Source organism: Crinia signifera, chromosome 3 (genome assembly GCF_055691185.1).
Source record: "Crinia signifera chromosome 3, ASM5569118v1, whole genome shotgun sequence".
Lineage (NCBI taxonomy): Eukaryota > Metazoa > Chordata > Amphibia > Anura > Myobatrachidae > Crinia > Crinia signifera.
The window spans coordinates 268,614,388-268,634,815 of NC_139219.1; the positions used below are offsets into that span (position 1 = coordinate 268,614,388).

At 41.6% G+C, this 20,428-nt stretch overlaps 1 protein-coding gene across 1 annotated transcript in view; it reads left to right on the forward strand.

The window, feature by feature from the left end:
- Nucleotides 1-16,899, forward strand: part of AGTR1 (angiotensin II receptor type 1) — a 64,708-nt gene extending 47,809 nt beyond the window's left edge. The window contains exon 2 of the mRNA XM_083178022.1: nt 15,494-16,899. Coding sequence (XP_083034148.1) covers nt 15,524-16,621 — 1,098 coding nt within the window. The 5' untranslated portion in view covers nt 15,494-15,523 and the 3' untranslated portion in view covers nt 16,622-16,899. The remainder of the gene's footprint in view (nt 1-15,493) is intronic.
- Nucleotides 16,900-20,428: the final 3,529 nt, after the last annotated feature.

Genomic DNA, 20,428 nt, shown 5'->3' on the forward strand with positions numbered 1-20,428 from the left:
AGTGTCACTTTTTGTATTAGCACCGCTGCGGCTGCAGCAGTAGCCGGGAGAGCTGGGACCCGGCGGCAGAAGGCAGCTAGTGAATAATAATAGTCCCGCAGCACCCCCGGCGCCCACATACCCTGACCGCCTCCCCGCCACCGCTGGGGCTGCGGGACGATAGTTACGCCGCTGGACCAGCAGATGCTGACCATCTCCTTGTCATCCGCAACATGAGCAGTCTCGGCAGGCTGCTCCTGGAAGCAGCAGCAGGTTGTCCTTATGAAAGCACCCGTAGCCGCTGTTCAGTGACATTGATTGAGCCCTGGCAATAGAGGAAGAGACGGGATGTCTGCTACATCTGGTCAACTCCTGCTTTGTTACGCATGAGTGGATCAATAAAAAAATGAATAGGGGGGGGAGGGACCTTGGCAGGGTAAAAGAGATAGGAATTATTTAGCATGTGCCAGAGAAATGGGAATGGCCTTGCAATATGGAATAGGTGACATGGGGAGGCAGTGGATGATGAGGAAAAGCAGTGAGTGATGCCAAGTAGAGGGAGACACAGAGAGGCAGAGGGTGACAGGAGAGACTGACAGGAGAGGCAGTGATACATATGGGGGCACTGGGATGGTTAGGAAGGGAATAGAGATATGATGGGGCTTCACTAAACTTAGGGCCTTATTCTGATCTGAGCTCAGTACAAATTTGTTCTTAAAATGGGCAAAACCATGTGCACTGCAGGTGGGGCAGATGTAACGTGTTCAGAGAGACTTAAATTTGTGTGAGTTATTTTGGGGGAAATTTACCAATATGAAAAACCTAGTTTTTCGTATTGGTATTTTCCCTACGACTGCATACGACTGTTTAAGTCGTATGCAAAGTCGTGTTCCGGAGGATCAGTTACAAAGCAGTCATATACGACTGCTTTGTAACCCTCCGATGGTGTAATGATTCGTATTAGCGGCCGTATATACGGCTGCTAATACGAATTATTTCTAGCAGTCTGCACGGATCAGTCAGATCCGTGCAGGCTACAGTGTAAAAAAAATAGAAAAAAAAATAAATTAAAAAAAAAAACGGCGTGGGGTCCCCCCCACAGCCGAAACCAGCACCAGGCTGACAGAGCCTGGAGCCGGTAATTAAAAATCAGGGAACCCGACAAATAGGGGTTCCCTGATTTTTAACAACCAGCCCCAGGCTCCTGCTCCGGGGCTGGTTCCCAAAATACGGGGGACAAAATGACTAGGGGTCCCCCGTATTTCAAGAACCAGCCCCAGGCAAAACCAGCCAGCGGGTAATGCCACAGCCGGGGGGAGACTTTTTATGCAAGTCCCCCCGGCCAAAGCATTAACCCTACCGACCAGTCAGCCTGGCCAGGGGCCCTGGGGGAGTGGGGACCCCCCCCAATAAAGGGGTCCCCCCCTCCAGGACTTACCTGACCAGGCTGAAGCCTGGTGCTGTCCTCGATGCCCCTGGGCGGTGGGCATCGAGCTGATGGTTTTGTGTAAAAAATAGAATAAAAACCATTGTCTTTTACTGGTGAACTATGAGTCCCAGCAAGCCTCCCCCGCAAGCTGGGACTTGGAGAACCACAAGTCCCAGCCTGCGGGGCATTAAAGGGCCCGCTGGGTCTTGTAGTTCCACAGTAAAAGAAAGAGTTAAATAAACACACTGACACACGTGAAAAATAAAAGTTTAATACACACATTACACATACATACTGATACTTACCTTTCTTGATCCCGTAGGTAGCCCTGGTCCTGATGTCGTCCATGTCGGCTGTCTGCGTCGTCCTCCAGGGCATCGAGCTGATGGTTTTGTGTAAAAAATAGAATAAAAACCATTTCTCGGCTCCTGATTGGCCTGCTAGGCGGCCAATAGAATTCAGTCTGAGGAGAGGCGCCGAATATGAAACTTCAGCATCTCTCCTCAGCGCGATGCACGGACAGCGGAGACAGCGGGGACTGGCGACAGCATGAAGATTACCTGGACTACGTCGGATCAAGAGAAGACTTCTTCAGCGCAGGACCAGGTGAGTAGGATTTCCTTCCACAGCTCCAACATGGATTTCTTCGGACCCGGACACCGCCATGGACCTGGAGGACGACACGGACCGTCGACATGGACCTGGAGGACGACGCAGACAGCCGACATGGACGACATCAGGACCAGGGCTACCTACGGGATCAAGAAAGGTAAGTATCAGTATGTATGTGTAATGTGTGTATTAAACTTTTATTTTTCACGTGTGTCAGTGTGTTTATTTAACTCTTTCTTTTACTGTGGAACTACAAGACCCAGCGGGCCCTTTAATGCCCCGCAGGCTGGGACTTGTGGTTCTCCAAGTCCCAGCTTGCGGGGGAGGCTTGCTGGGACTCATAGTTCACCAGTAAAAGACAATGGTTTTTATTCTATTTTTTACACAAAACCATCAGCTCGATGCCCACCGCCCAGGGGCATCGAGGACAGCACCAGGCTTCAGCCTGGTCAGGTAAGTCCTGGAGGGGGGGACCCCTTTATTGGGGGGGGTCCCCACTCCCCCAGGGCCCCTGGCCAGGCTGACTGGTCGGTAGGGTTAATGCTTTGGCCGGGGGGACTTGCATAAAAAGTCTCCCCCCGGCTGTGGCATTACCCGCTGGCTGGTTTTGCCTGGGGCTGGTTCTTGAAATACGGGGGACCCCTAGTCATTTTGTCCCCCGTATTTTGGGAACCAGCCCCGGAGCAGGAGCCTGGGGCTGGTTGTTAAAAATCAGGGAACCCCTATTTGTCGGGTTCCCTGATTTTTAATTACCGGCTCCAGGCTCTGTCAGCCTGGTGCTGGTTTCGGCTGTGGGGGGGACCCCACGCCGTTTTTTTTTTTTAAATTTATTTATTTTTCTATTTTTTTACACTGAAGCCTGCACGGATCTGACTGATCCGTGCAGGCTTAAAGCAAATAGAACAGGAAAATGGTGTTCTATTTTCCTGTCGTATTTGCGTGGGTGTTTCACACCACTAAGCAGCCGTATTGTCAGTACGGCTGCTTAGTAAATCAGAAACCACCATTCTTTTGAATGGTGATTTCTGTCGTATTCTATCGATGGTGTAGACATTCGTATTTGTAAATACAAATACGAATGTTCCATCTTTAGGACTACGATTTGTTGTATTTTTGGGATTGTAAATCCCGAAAATACAAATTCGTAAAAAAAAGGTGTATTTCTCCCTACGAATACACCTTTTTTCTACGAATCCATTTTGGTAAATTTCCCCCTTTGTTTCTGTGCAGGGTAAATACCGGCTGCATTATTTTTACACTGCAATTTAGATTTCAGTTTCAGCACACCCCACCCAAATTTAATTCTCTTTGCACAGGTTACATCTGCTCCACCTGCAGTGCACATGGTTTTGCCCATTTTCCGAACAAATTTGTACTGAGCTCAGATCAGAATAAGGCCCTTAGTAACAGGGGACACTACCACAGACTAGCTGAGGGGGATCTTACTGAGGGGCAGTTAGAAGGGTAAGTGGACTAGTGGATGTGGAAAGAAGGGAGAAACCGGGCTGGGGGAGTCAGTGAACTGGTTGGTTGGACAGCAAAGTGCTGGTTGGGGAGGGAAGACTGGGAGAAACTGATATGGCAGGGTGGGGGACACTGGGATGGGGGATAAGTAATGGTGGGGGGATTACTTAGCTGAAGAAGGGGCAGACCATGTGAGCACTAATCTGCTCCTGTTTTCTGGCTGGCCCGCAGTCTCTCTCATAGCAGCCTCATCCTGCTGCATCAACTCTGTGCTGCCAGCAGCTCTCTCCGGGACCACATTCCACTATAGACAGGCTGTTCTGTATGTTCGTCCAACCCTCCTGCCCAGCACTCCGATTCTGTCAGTGGCTGCTCTGCGGCTCCCACCTGGCTTCTCTCTGCTCCCAAAACCTCTGTGTCTCCTTCTGTCCCACACTCCCGGCAGCTCTTTGAATCCCGCACCCTGACATTGCACTCAGCAGCTCTGCGGGCTTACCCCTGGCTCCTCACTCCACTCCTCCAAGGAGCTCCATGTCTACACCCACACCCTGCATGCCCAACAGCAGCAGCAGCAGTGCACGCTAGGTCTCCCATCGCTGTTCCTGCCCAGCAACAGCTCCATCCTTCCTACTCCCTCTGTCCCTGCAATAGGTCCGTTATATGGCACACAATAATAATAATTAAAGACAGTTAGGCGGTGGTAGGGGTGATCATGAAGGTAGGGGGTGATAAGGACTCAGAGGCGGGACATGTCTTCCGGTGGCAATTGTAACTGTGGAACTTGCCGTGCAGCTGCACGACTTGTCCCCCTGTAAAAATGGCCCTGGTTTAGATTTGGGTGGTTTGTGCTCAAACTGAAATCTAAACTGCAATATAAAAATAAAGCAGTCAGTATTTACCCTGCAGGGAAACAAAATACCTCCCCCAAATCTAACTCTGTCTCTGCACATGTTACATTTTCCGAACCTACAGTGCCACCAATTTTTCTCTCTTCAAGCTTTAGTAAATCTCCACCCAAAGGTGGCCATACAGTACGACCTCTGTCCCAGCCCCACCTACAGTGTACATATTACATTTGCCCCACCTTTAGTTCACATGGTTTGGTCTGTTTGATAAAAAGCAGCTTAGCAATCAGGTCTGAATAACCCCCAATGAGTGGAGAAGCTCCCTGTGAAATTATAGCTTTGGGCTTAGATTGTTTGAGTTCCAATTTCAGTTCTGTGTTTGGATGCATTTGTCAAGTCAAGAGCACAATAGTCTATTAAAAAATCCTACGAAGGCATTATATGTATATTAGAGAAAGTGTTTCATATTGCAAACTAACAAACTGTTGCTGAGAATATATTGTGAATAATATACAGACTCCCTTCCTCTTATAAAGACTCACAACAGCTCTCTGGATGGCTTGCATTCCACAAGGTCATACAGGAAATAATTTATTGAGCAATTTGGCAGACATATAAGTTATGGAGATCTCTATTGCCAACTCATCCAGAACACTAACAAATGCAGCCATACTTTGTTCTCCAGCACAAAATTCAGGAAACACAAAACTCAATGAACAAATAATGAAAATAAATCTTCCTGTGCAAAGTTCGAACTCATGAGTGGTGTGCACAGGTGAAACACACACAACCCCCCCCACACACACACACACACACACACACCATCCTCCTTCCTGTATCACTGCGGCAGCCTGCATATCTCTGAACTTCAGGACCGATTCAGACCTGTTCGCACAGGTCCGAAGTCAACCCCGTCTCAATGGTGAGGGTCTGTCCATGCACATAGTCACCATACCTCCCAACTTTGTAGTCAGGCGAAGAGGGACTCCTGCATGCACCTGAAATAAGGGGTGTGGCTTTTAAATGCATCAATCCATGAGGCGACACCTCCATTTTTGATGCTGAGGAGGCCTGACCAGCAGCTATGTAAGCTGCTGGTCAGCCCCCAGCCTCTCTAGTACAGGAATAGACGTCACCTAGCATCTATTCACCAGGTGACAGCGGGGGACTCCCAACTGCTCCCCCCAGCCACGGGACAATGGCAGCCCTGGGAGGAACGTGGTAACATCCCCGAAAAGCAGGAAGTTACCACGGAAAACGGGACAGTTGGGAGGTATGCAGTCACTCATGCTCATGTGCAAACCCCCTGCAAACAGTGGGAGTGCCCATGGAAACACTGGGTGGACATCAGCGACATTCTTCTGCTGAAACCGCTGCACCCAGATATCAGAGAAACGTGTTAAGAGACTCGGTTCTGCATCACTTCTTCCAAATTTAATTACCAATCTGAGCGCTCTCCCACCCTGAATATAAAATATAAAACCTTCCCTATTCACCACAAATCTGGATCTTCTCCTGCTCAAAGCATTATGTGACATTATGATGTCATGCGTGCAGCACAAATAGGGGAAGGAACACTTTATTGAACTGAGTGTTCCTGAAACCTCTATGCCAGCGCCCTGTTGAATATTCCTCTTGAGAGTGGGATGTTATCAACTGCTGTGTCCCCTTTAATCCAGCCTTTGCCTACCCTGTGAATCCAAACCACACCATGGCATGCTTCTCCCACCGTCTCAGAGTCATCACTACCTCAATTCTGCCACCTGGTATTGTCCAATATGATCGCCAAACAATACAGACAGCTTCCCAGTGTCTAATAATAATCGTTGCACCCTTTAATCAAATTATAATCTAATCCCCCTTCAATCAAATAATACTCTGGCCCCCCTTTAAACTGTCCAGTGTTGGATGTCAGCAGTGCTGCTCAGATGCTCCATAGATTTGTTTACTGACAGTGGGTGATAGGTTATAAAGTATTTATAACATTATAGAGAGCTGATGGGATGTTTTGAGATAGCTAAAGTGTTATCCCAGTTAAACGTTTTAATATATATTTTACTTAATGTATTTTGGCTACAAATATTACTTTTGTGACATCTACTTATAATAAAAGGAAGACATACAGTTTTCACTGTTGAATTTGAAAACTTCTGAACTGCTGGTTTAACTAGAACAAAAGGTTATTGGAAATCTGCTGTTTCTCTCACAGAAACAGGGGAGTCAGCAGCAGAATGACTTCTTCAATGATTACTAGAAAAATTGCCTAATAAAAATTTGGCTTAATGAGATTTTGCTGTTCTTTCCACATAACCATTAATCAATGTTTGTAGTACAGCCAGCCTTGTGTTTATTCCTACACAATGAATTCTGTAAACTTCAGTTAGATAGAAAAGTTACAGTACAGTATATGAACATATATGGGCTATCACAATTTATGTCATTTTAGGACATGTTATACAATCAAAAACAAATCCAATTAATTAATAACCTAGAATATATTTAGATTGGGGTTGGCAGAGTTGGATTTAGACTTCACAGGTTCCTAGGCAAGATACCCGTTTTGGGCCCTCCGCCCTCAAAAAATCCATAGCACTATATTTTTGCTGCTGATTGCAGACGGCATTGATAAAAGACATTGGCGCGTGCACAGTCCAGCGATAAATGTTCAGTTGCATTAACATAAACATTGTGTACAAATCTAAATCAACTCTGGGTCTTTTTAAATTACGCTAAATTCCTGTATCACATTTAAAGTAAATTGACTGCCTACATACAGTGGATGAAACTATTTTGTATGTCCAAATTTTTTTATACTATCCAAGAACATCATGACATTGCACGGTAGTCACACAATGGGAACATTTTGGATGGCCAGGTTATATTTATGGGCAGGGCTGGCGCCACCACTAGGCAAATCTAGGCATTTGCCTAGGGCGCCGGCCACTGGAGGGCAGTATTTCGCGCCCCCCCCCCCGCCTTGCCGCCCGGGTACCTGTCCTGCGGCGTATATGTGTGTAAAAGCTTGCTGTGGCGGCAGCGGGGGGTCCCTGCAATCAATTAAAAATAACGAGCGCTATCCGCCGGGCTATGCGGAAGCGCTTCTGTTTTGGAAACACTGGCCGCACGCTGATTTGCTTAGATTCAGCCAATCAGCGTGCGCCATGCGGCCAGTGTTTCCAAAACAGAAGCACTTCCGCATAGCCCGGCGGATAGCGCTCGTTATTTCTTATTGACTGCAGGGACCCCCCGCTGCCGCCGCCGCTGCCAGCTTTACAGCACCGCAGGACAGGTACCCAGGTGGCAGACACCGGGGCGCCCCCACCCCGACTTGCCTGGGGCGCTCTGGTGCCTTGCACCGGCCCTGTTTATGGGGCCTCATTGGACCTGCTGGGCCCAAGGCGGGCACCTAGGTTGCCTTGTAGAAAATTCACCTCTGGGGGTAGGCCAATTGGATTATCAGCTGCAGTTTATCTACTGTAAACTTTATTGCATACTAAAGGCATGCTCCATAATAAGGAAATACTTTACATGTATCATGACTTCACATCAAAGTCCTTTTTTTTTATTATTATAAAAGGAAACAGTGATTCAGCAAAAACCCGGTCTATGAATTGTGAAATTGCCAGGTCACTGGAATATGCAGTGCAAGATCGCTTTCTGCTGATGGAATGTGACTCCTGATAGTAACCTTGCAGAACTGTCTGCACAATTTGTACAAAAAGAAAAAAAATCTAAGACAATCCTAGTATAAATATTTCTACTTGACTCCAAATACAATATTCATTCAGCTTAATTTCCATCTTAAATTAATGATGACATAAAAATAAACTGGGTCTGTCTTCATCGCATCCCATGGTTTATATTTTTAACACTTTATTACATTGGCATATTTAAATGTGAATTTACATACACAGTGTTAACTGGATAGAAAATAAATGTTAACTGACAGATCCTAGGCAGCATGAGGATGGCTAAAAAAATTAACCCTCACAGAACATTAATTTTCAACTTGACTGTATAAAGTGTAGACTGATTTTATAATTTTTTGTGCCTTCTTTATATAAGTTAATAAAATTGTATTTAACTCAAATTTTTGAGACATCAATAACACTAGTAATTTTGATTATTTATTTCATTATCATTTCATTATTTATTAGTTTGGAATTTTACCTTTTTATTATTTTATTTTTTATGAATTTATCTGTACCTGCTTTGAAGTAGATTTCAAAAATAATTCAAAAACACATTTCAAAATACATTCCTAGAACATAGAATATATTGATCTGCATATACTTTATAAATAAAATAAATAAAAAATAAGTTCTCTTTTTTTACATCCTTATTAAAACAAAAGCTCCTAGCCGTTACTTTATATTCCAAGCCATGTATCAAATTCAGTGCAATTGTAAAAGTGTTAATCAAGTAGGATGTAACCAATTTGTTTTCAAGTCTTTAATTGGAACAAAATGTGAACTTTCATTCCTAATTGAATTTCCTGGATTTTGTCATCTCGTATATGTGACACTGATCGCTGTGGCAAAGCTGTTTTATCGGTGAATTTAAGATAGTATGTCATTTTAATTATAACCCAGGGGCTTTGTGAAAGGTAATTTCATTTGTGTATAATTTACAAGACCAGTCATAATGCCCACAATTTGTTACTATATAAATAGATTGACAAATGGCTATTAAAGTGACACTATACATTTTGTATGATTTACATTTATGCTTAAGCATGTAGTCCTTTCTATAAGGAAAGGTTGCTACAAAGTTGGTGAAAATATTAATTTCTTTTTAAATCTGGGTTATTGGTGAATGCTGAAGATATATATTAAAGTACCTACCTAGAAAACTAGTAGCTCATGTACTTCAATATATATATTTCAGCTTATGCTGAAAAATCTGAATGCCATCTGATTATTGACTGCCAAAACGTACATGCTGGGCCAGGGCATCAGAATATTTTGGACATTCTCTCTCTCTCTCTCTCTCTCTCTCTCTCTCTCTCTCTCTCTCTCTCTCTCTCTCTCTCTCTCTCTCTCTCTCTCTCTCTCTCTCTCTCTCTCTCTCTCTCTCTCTCTCTCTCTCTCTCGTTAAATCAAGTCAGTGAAAATGAAATATACTGTAAATGATTGTAGTTATTCTTTCACATACAACTTGTTTTATCCATAATTGTTTTATTCATATCATAAAATATTACAATGTGCAATGTGCTGGCATAGCATGTCTCACAAGTGTCTGTAAACATGTTTATTTTATTGCTCTGATGTCATTTTCTGGCACCAGCTTATAAGGGAGCACAAATAGCTTGATGCTTTCTCCCTGTCTGCCATGCTTGCTCTGAAAGAACAGTCAAAGCAGTATTAATACAACAGTGACTGCAGCAAATGCATTAAGGTCTAATTCTTCTAATTAAGGTCCAGCATTAAAGAGCCATGCCATAGACTTATTTTCTCTATCTCAATAGCTAGATAAAATATTTATTATTATTATTATTATTATTATTATTATTATTATTATCGCCATTACTATTGTTTTATATAGTGGGACTAGGCATAGTGTATCTGTAGATTGCACTTAAAATAAGTTTTACGCAGCTGTTTCAATACCAGTTTTTTCCCAAGCAGAGATCTGGAAACTGGAGGCCTGCCACTCACTCTTGTTTTATCCATGTAGTGAACACTGATAAGATAACCCTCACAAATCAACAATGTCTTCATTTCCCTGCATGCCATGGGTCACAGCAATATAATCACAGATAAAATGATCATGAAATTACACAGCAAAGGTGACTGTACAGCAGTAAATATTTAGACATCTTTAACTACTGTATGAAAATATTTTTTTTAATTGTTCCAATCTAAAAGTGAAATGATAATTTGACAATGCATTTTTTCTAGTGTGCTAATGCTTGTGACACTGCAGTAATACTGTACGTATTAAATCAAAGTGTCTAACCAAAGAGTAGGGCAATCAAAGATTTTAACAGCTATTTTAAGTTAATAGTATGAGATTATTTTTCAGTTTAGCTTATACCAGTTAGAAGACATTTCAGTTATTTTTAAGAGACACTCTGCTGTTCATTCACCAGTTATAAAAATATATGTAAAAAAAAATAATAATTCTGAAACAATTTAACATTCTGTGCATCCCATAGAAGCCACAGATCAGTGCCGTTACTAGAAATCTAGCTCATTAGAATTTATTCCATACACTGTCATGCCCATTACACATTATGCCTGCCATTGTCATGCACATTACACATTATGCCTCACACCCTCATGCCCATTACACATTATGCCCACCACCGCCATGCTCATTACACATCATGCCCACCACTGCCATGCTCATTACACATTATGCCCACCACCAACATGCCCTTTACACATTATGCCCACCACTGTAATTTCCATTACACATTATGCCCACCACCTCCATGTTTATTACACATCATGCCCACCACGCCATGCTCATTACACATTATGCCCGCCACCATCATGCTCATTACACATTATGCCCACCACTGTCATGCTCATTACACATTATGCCCGCCACCACCATGTTCATTACACATTATGCCCGCAACCGCCATGCTCATTACACATTATGCCCACCCCCGCTATTCTCATTACACATTATGCCCGCCACCATCATGCTCATTACACATTATGGCCACCACCATCATGTTCATTACAAATTATGGCCACCACCATCATGCTCATTACACATTATGCCCACCACCGCCATGCTCATTACACATTATGCCCACCACTGCCATGCTCATTACACATTATGCCCACCACCAACATGCCCATTACATATTATGCCCACCACATCATGCTCATTACACATTATGCCCGCCACCGTCATGCCCATTACACATTATGCCCGCCACCGTCATGCTCATTACACATTATGGCCACCACGGTCATGTTCATTACACATTATGCCCACCACGTCATGCTCATTAGACATTTTGCCCACTACCATCATGCTCATTACACATTATGCACAGCACCATCATGTCCATTACACATTATGCCACACACTATCATGCCCATTACAATTTATACCCACCAACATGCCCATTAAATCAATTTACCAGATATGATAGTAACTGAGATACTGTACTATATAAAATACATACACATACACACACACACACACACACACAGACTTGCCCTAACTGTTGCCCACAAATGATCCCCATACTGTAATGTTACAATCTTAATCCTTTTTTTTTTTTTTTGCTGTGATTGGAACATACTTTATTGACGTCAATGGAGCATCAAATTTTAGGAATGCTGTGTTATAGTAAATCTCTAATTAGTTTGGTTGTGAATTGATTACTAAACTTTGTTTTTGCAACCTTGTTTATATGTATTATGATGAAAAGGATGGATGCGTGATGTCAATAGTCACTATAAACTGCCCATACATCTACAGATTTTATTGTCCGATCTGGCTGGTTAGAACAAAAACCATGTTATGGACGAGAACAAATTACAGTTGGCCATTTGATTTAAATTGCTGAAATTTAATTTTAATACATTTAAATTGATTGAAAACTGACAAATTATCATTCAGATGTTAGCAGGTTTTTCTTCCAACCAGCCAGATCTGACAATAAATCTGTAGATGTATGCTTTACTCATTTTTCATACGCAACCTGTAAAGTCACAGTTAGGACCCAACTGGACGGTACTTTATCTCTCAACTTTATCACTCTCCAAGCATTGATGCATATGCCCTGTAGTGATTTGTATATGACATTGCAAGATGCATCTGGTAGAAAGGTTAATTGATGTAACATATCAAGATTAATATAAATATGGTGAACTGGATATACAATAACATGAAGTGATATAGTAATGACATATAGCAAGGTGGCTATAACATATAGTGAAATAGTCTGCTACCTTCTGTGGTTGTGCATGTGTGAGAAAGAGATGTAGTTTCGCACTCAGCCAGCTGATGGCAGTGTTTCTGATACTCACGGACACTAAACATGTATATAGATGATAGAAAGCCGTCATTCTGAGTCTTAACAAGAAATGTGAAATTCAAGTGTTTATTATCAATGGCGTGTAGGGCAAGAGAGTGGTGAAACAGGGAGAGGTTTGGTCATACCTCTGAACTTCTTGATGCCCGGAAGCGGCAAAAAGGGGGCATATACTATGCAAATAAGAGCATAATATATGCAAATGATACCCCCACCAGGCCACGCTCCTTTTTGCCCTCTGTATTGCTGAATAGATGTTGTGCACATGCACACAGTGTCTATTCCTTCTACTCCCAACTGCCCCCTGCTGCAGGACTTCCGGCCCCGGAAGGGACGCGGGACTGTCCCCCAAAAAACGGGATGGTCCTGCGAAAAACGGAACTGCTGGGAGGTATGGGTGTGGTGACGGAAAGAGCATGGGAGAGAGTGGGAAAGAGAGATGGGGAGCCAGAATAGAAGGAGAGGTAGAGGTTATAGACAGACAGGTGGAGGGGGAGAGAGAGAGGGGTACGGGGTAAGAGAAAGAAAAGAGAGCAGAGGGTGGCTGGGGGAGACAGAGAGGGAGGGAAAGTAGGGGAGAGAGAAAAATAATGGACACAGAAAAAGAGAGAGAGGGGAGGGGGGAACAGGGGTTTGAAATGTCTGCGACAAGCATAACTTTTGAATGCCTAGTCCCATCCCCAAAAGGAATCTGAAATATGCATTATTTTTCAAATAAAAAAAACAGGTCAGCGGCTCCGGGTCATCCCCGGTCTCCGGCAGTTCAGAGGTGCCAGGTCGCACCGCAGGTCAGTGTCGCTGGGTCATCCCGCAGGTCAGCGGCTCCGGGTAATCCCGCAGGTCATGCCGGGTCTCCCGCAATTCAGAGGTGCCAGACCCTACCGGAGATCAGTAGCACTGGGTCATCCCGCAGTTCACACTGGTTCTCATGGAGGTCAGAGGTGCCTGACCTTTCTGCAGGTAGCACAGGATCTGGATCCTCCAGACGAGCATGGCAGCACCAGAAAGGGGTAGGAGAGACAGGATCAGCTGGTCCTTTTCCTTCTGTATTAAGGGTGCGGGGGTCCATGGGACATCAGCGGTGCCGCCGCAGCCTCTGCCCATGGGTTAATTTTTTTAAACAATTCTAAAGGGTGCAGGGGATTGCCGGGACCCAGCGGCAGCAATGGAGTCAGTGCCCCTTTAGGCCAGGAGCCCAGTGGCAAATTACTCCATTGCTTCCCGGAGTTCCGCCACTGGTCTAGTTACAGCCTGTCACTCTGTCCAGTTACAGCCAGTGACTCGGTCTCAAATAAATAAATACACATGTCATCAGCGGGGTTGGTAGGCTGAATACATTTTGTAGATTGCGGCATGGAATATTCCTATATTGTAAGGGTAGTATTTATGTGACGTGACCCTTCAGTAATGATTGTAACCTTGCAAGTCTTTTACATTAAGAAACTGGCTTAGCAGTCACAATGTTCTAAAGTTAATGTTGAAAATATGTGCCATTTACTATAATATATATAGAGAGAATATAATATATATATATATATATATATATATATATATATATACTAGCTGACCCGCACGGCGTTGCCCGGGAAAAACTTGGTTTTTTTTATTTCCAAAATTGCTGAAAAATGTCATCTTACAGTATGCTGTGCCAAAGACCTAAGATTGTAATTTGTTAAAGATTCCACCATAATGCTAGAATGTGTTTGCATCGATACTCAATGATGGCAATGAAATCAGGTGTGGTGTTGTTGTTTGAAACACAACGCTCCTGAGTTGTATGTGTTGTTGAATTCTACATCCACTCCTGATATTTAGCACCTATGACATACCCTCCAACATCTGAGGGTCAGAAATCGGTACAAAATCAGAAATGTGTATGTTTATGTGTGTGTTGTGCCTTTGTGTATCTGTGCAATGTTTAAAGCCCCGTACACACAGGGAGATATATTGCTCAGCAATATATTGTTAGCAGAGATGGTCGCTGATGAAAAGGAACCTCTGCCGGGGGAGTCGCAGAGGTAATCAGCTGGTCGCAGGAGCTTGCGATTAGAATGGGGCTGAAAACGGGAGCGCGCACACTCCCATCACTGGCAATATGGTCGCTAGCAACCATATTTCCAGTGATTTCAGCCCCTATCGCCCACCTTTTGTACACAGCTTATGTGTGTGTTTTGTGTGTTGTACTGTTTTTTTGTGTGTGTGTGGTGAATGTGGGTGTGTGTTGTGCTGTTACAGGTATGTTATGTGTGTGTGTTGTGTGATCTGCCCAATGTGTAAGTGTGTAAGGTGCGCTACGTATAAATGTGTGTGTGTGTGTGTGTAATGTGCTGTGTGTATCTGTTCAATGTTTGTTTGTGTGTTCTGTGTATTGTACTGTTTTTGGGTGCGTGTTGTAGTGAATGTGGGTGTGTGTTGTACTGTGAGTGGTGTGTTATGTGTGTGTGTTGGGTTGTGTGTACAGTATCTGCCAAATGTGAGGTGCGCTACATATATATGTGTGTGTAGTGTGCTGTGCGTATCCTGGCAATGTTTAAGTGTGTGTGTTTGTTGTATTGTTTTTTGGTGGTGTTGTAGTGTATATGGGTTTGTGTTGTGCTGCATGTGGTGTGTTATGTGTGTGTTTTGTTGTGTGTATCTGTCCAATGTGTAAGTGTGTGAGGTCCGCTACGTATATATGTGTGTCTTGTGTGCTATGTGTGCATATGTGGTGTACTGTGTGTGTGTGTGGGTGTACAATGATGTGTGGTCTATGTATATCCTCAATTATTCCTAATTGTTTAAAGCCATCACCATAATGTTAGAATGTGTCATTCATACTCAATGACAGCAATGAAATTCGTTTCCCAGATCGTCAATCTTTTTCCCAGATTATCAATGAAGGCAAATAAAAAATTGGTGTTTTTTAAATTTCTAAGTGAAATTTCCCAAAAACGGCTTTGAGGTGCACACCACCGGGTATAGAGGTAACTTGTTGAAAAAAATTGGGAGCTCTGAGTGCCACGGTGTGTCCGCAATGCAACGGACACGCAGACACACACATACACTCTTCAACTTATTATATAGATATATATATGCAGAGAAAAACATAAGCCAGCAAAACACTGTGCTTATAAATAATAATATATATGCTAATTATTTTTTACATCTGTTCTTATTCTGCAGTTACAGTTTCATCAACCTAACCCTGTCAAGATGGTGAACATGTCCACTGAAGAGCCTACGGTCCATTGCACCAAGTCGGGAAGACACGGTTACATATTTATTGCCATTCCCATCATCTACAGCACAATATTTGTCATAGGAGTTTTTGGGAATAGTCTTGTTGTCATTGTCATTTATTGCTACATGAAGATGAAGACTGTGGCCAGCATATTTTTGATGAATTTAGCTATTGCTGACTTATGTTTTGTCATCACATTGCCTTTATGGGCGGCCTACACAGCCATGCACTACAGTTGGCCTTTTGGCAGCTTCCTGTGCAAACTATCCTCAGCAATCATCACTCTAAATCTATACACTACAGTGTTTCTACTTACATGCCTCAGCATTGATCGCTACATAGCAATCGTCCACCCAATGAGATCTCGTATTCGACGTACAATGGTGGTTGCCAGGATCATTTGTTTCACCATATGGATCATTGCATGTTTGGCAAGTCTGCCCACATTTATATATCGTACATTGGTCCCAATTAAGGAGACAAACATAACAGTCTGTGCATTCTTTTATTCATCCAACAACTCACAAACACTTTTGATTGGCTTGGGTATAACGAAGAATGTGCTAGGATTTTGTATTCCTTTTGTGATCATTTTAACCAGCTACACATTTATTGGAAAGACTTTGAAGGACACCTTCCATGAACAGCAAGGCAAGACTAGAAATGATGATATTTTTAAAATGATAATGGCCATTGTTCTGGTGTTTTTTTTCTGCTGGCTTCCACATCAAGTGCTTACCTTCCTGGACATTTTGATTCAGCTGGGAAAAATAAAAAGCTGTTATATTCAAGACATTGTTGACACCGGTATGCCAATCAGCATTTGTATTGCTTATTTGAACAGCTGCCTGAACCCTTTTTTATATGGGTTTTTTGGAAAGAATTTCAGGAAACACTTCCTGCAACTTCTAAAATACATACCACCAAATATTCGATCACATACAAGTCTGAAAAGCCTGAATTCAAAAATGAGTACCCTTTCTTATCGCCCTTCAGACAAACATAGTTCTTCAGTTAAAAACTCTTTGAGAGTCAGTGAACATGAAGAAGTAAATACTGGGAGTGTGTAATATAGTAAACGTTACTGAAAGAAAACAATTCCACTTCAAAAGCTTAAGAAAATAATCCAGTTATAAAATGTGGTGGATTTTTATAAAGAAACATACATACATATATTAACTTCTACAAAGCAATCAGTATGAAACTGACAAAACATCCACTAAATATCTACTAAACTTAATTTAGCAAATTTCTGAAACTACATCCAAAAACAGCATTGCTGTTTATATAAAATAGCATCACTTACATACTAACATTGGGGGTGAAATGTAATAGGATAAGAGATTCAGAAAGTGAGAGATTTGGTAAGAAATCTCCAGTTTTTTTAAAGCGGCAATCATTTACACTGCAAAACTAGTTTGATTTTGCAGTGTAAATGATTGCTGCTTTAAAAGAACTTGAGATTTCTTACCAAATCTCTCACTTTCTGAATCTCTCATCCTATTAAATTCCCCTCACATTTCAGAATATACTGTAGTTTGTGTTCATGATTGAAAGGAAAGAATGAATGAATGAATGAATGAATGAATGATCATTGAATACCTCATTTTGTACAATAATGTTTTTGTAATATACCATATTTATGTGTCCCTTTGTTACATGTAAAACATACATTCTTTACCAGAGTAATGTTTATATATTTTTGCTCATATTATGTACATATATTTCAATATCACAAATCTACTTTTCTTTTGTGCTTTGCAAAACTTTTTTTAAATATCGTTAATAGCAAATATACTGATTTTCTATTTATTTTTATATTTATTTAAATAGTCTTTACTATGACACAATTAATGTTAAATCGTAACTTTGAACACTGTAATATAAATTATTGCTAATATGATCCCAGTGTATCTCTTCACCTTCACCTCTTTCTACATTTACATCTAATATCTAATGTTATTAAGTATAAATCAATGGCAATTTTTCTTGTAATTTCAAGGTCATCTACATAATTTAAATGTACTATCAACACCATTAGAACAGTACTTAATGCTGGCCACACATACACCAGTCAATCATGATACATTGGTATGGTTACAATACAAGCAGTCGGATAGATATGGTCAAACGGCCTGATTCGGGTTTGCTCTGTAAGCTGCGAATATCACAGCTTACCAAGCACCTGAGATGCCGCCCCGCTGAATAACCCCCTGCCACCGATTTCCCTCTGTACCATGAGAGGGGATGTGTAACGAAAACATCTAACGCTCGGAACGCTCAGCAAATCTTATCATGTGTAAAGGTGCCCACACACTAGAAAGATCTGCGATCATAAGATGTGCGCATAAATTAGCCTTGAAATCTTTTGTCCGTCCTGGACAAAATATTTCAGGCAAGCGCACATCTTCACCAAAGATTTTTCTTAAGATCCCGTGTGCGTTCCTATGGATCTTTTGTTAAATCTTCTGATCTTTTATGCAGCATGTAAGATCAGAAGATTTAGCAAAAGATCCATGTGAGCGCGGATCGGACCGAAATTTTAGATTTTCGACCGATTATCGGGAAACATCGGATTATATATCGGCCGATTTATCGGAATTCGGACAATCGGCCAAAAAGTCATTCTAGTGTGTGGGCACCTTAAGCCCCTTAAAGGGTCAACAATCAATATGTCAACACGAAATTGTAGACATGGACAATAGACACAAACTAATAAACCAATATTATTTAGGTGCTGTTCTCTTTAAATTGTTACGGAGTATATAAAATATAATAAATAGAGCTGCAGATGTCTTTAATATGTTTGTGGCAGCGTATCATGATATCATATAAGTGAACCAAACACAATAATTAATTATGAACCTTTGAGCTAATTAACATTAGACTTGGCTGACAGATAAATGGCCATACACGGTTTCATCAAGCATATAAAACATTTATGGTTTTAATGTGACCATATTAATAACATAATGATAACATAATGATATGTGATACCACCAAATTATTATAATTGTGTGCATATATATATATATATATATATATATATATATATATATATATATATATATATATATATGTATATATATATATATATATATATATATATATATATATATATATATATATATATATAAATTAATAATAATACAGTGCCTCATTTGGGAAGCCAGGGGTTTGCACAGCCTGGCCGCATACTAGAAACAGATTCAAACTGCAGCAGCATAGACTGATATCAAGTTCCGACAGCAAGGAGATTTTTTATATATGTACATATGTTTATAATTATGTAGTGATATCACATATCAGTGTGTTATTAATACGGTCACATTAAGACCATTGAGAAATGTATTAATGTATGTTTGATAAAACAGTGTATGTCAATTTATCCATCCCAGCCTTGTCCAATATTAATTAGCGCAGAGGTTCACAATAAGTTAAAGTTGAAATAGACAAAACTTTGACCCATGTGTCAATCTTTGCCATGTTGACTTTTTGGTTTTGCCTACATTTTGACTATATCGACCATATGATGTAGACCTAGACCTATTAGAATATTATATGTCACATTGTCCTGAGCTCAATGCAATTGATCCCATTCACCAATAAATGTGGGTCATACATACATGATCAGTCCCAGTTTCAGGGTTATGTGTTGCCTAATTTGTACCCAAAATTTATTTAAAAGCTTATTTACATTTGTATGCTTCACAAGAACATATAGCTTTTTATAATTCTTCTCATGGTGTGAAACATATTGGTATAAAGTATAGAGATATACAATTTTGTCAAGGATATTTTGAGTGGGGAATGTTTTGTACATACTGTACATGTGTTATTTTTTTTAAGCTGATATTGATCAATGTAACGATGATCTTTAGAGTGTTCGGGAAGGGGGGGGGGGGTTTGGGTGGAGGTGAGCACAATTCACTCATCAGCATTTATAACATTTCAGGATTCCTTAAATCTCCAACTACAGGTTGAGTATCCCTTATCCAAAATGCTCGGGATTTTGGATAACGGATTATTCCGTATTTCGAAATATTTTAATATTTCAATGATGTATTCATCATGTGCCATTAGAAACGTTCAATAACATTTTATATGCCATACAGCATTCGCTCTTTCTAAATGGTAAAACTGTAAATAATAGTTAAACTACTGTAATGTGGTAGGAATTATATGACAAATCACTTAAGTTAGACCTGCTCTCCAGACAAGCCCATGTACAGGGCTGCCAACAGATGTATATGGGTACAGATCCACTCACTAGCGCAGAGCAGAAATCATTCAATGGTTACTTTCCATCAAATGATTTCCCCTTCTCTGCCCGGCACTCGCAGCTGCCATGTGACCCTGGAGTCACATGGCAGATGCTTGTAGCAACGCGAAATTGGGTCAGATGCCGACATTGTTCCCCCCACCTGGAGCAGCCAAGGGAACACCTGCTGAGGTGCATCCACTGTTTTTGTGGGCACGCCCATGAAATGCTGAGGGTCTACCCATGAACGCCCCCTGCCTGTCATTAAGGCTGCAAGCGTATTGGCAAAGGAAAAATTAGCAGAAGGCACTTGCAACCAGGGCCTGTGTATGTGCATTAGAGACTATGCACATGCGTGGACCCCCACCATCGGAAGAGGGGACAAATTTAGACCTGAACAGGTCTGAATTGTTTGTCCCCAAAGAGTATTAAGAACAGGGAAACCAAGAGAGAATTCAGGCCAAGGAACTGAAAAATAGAATAGAATAGAATAGAATCAACTTTATTGGCCATGTATGCTTGCGCACACTAGGAATTTTTTGTTGATTTACAGTGCAGCATCAACCAGGGAGGGGCGGGGGACGACGACATACATACATTAAATTGAGACATTATA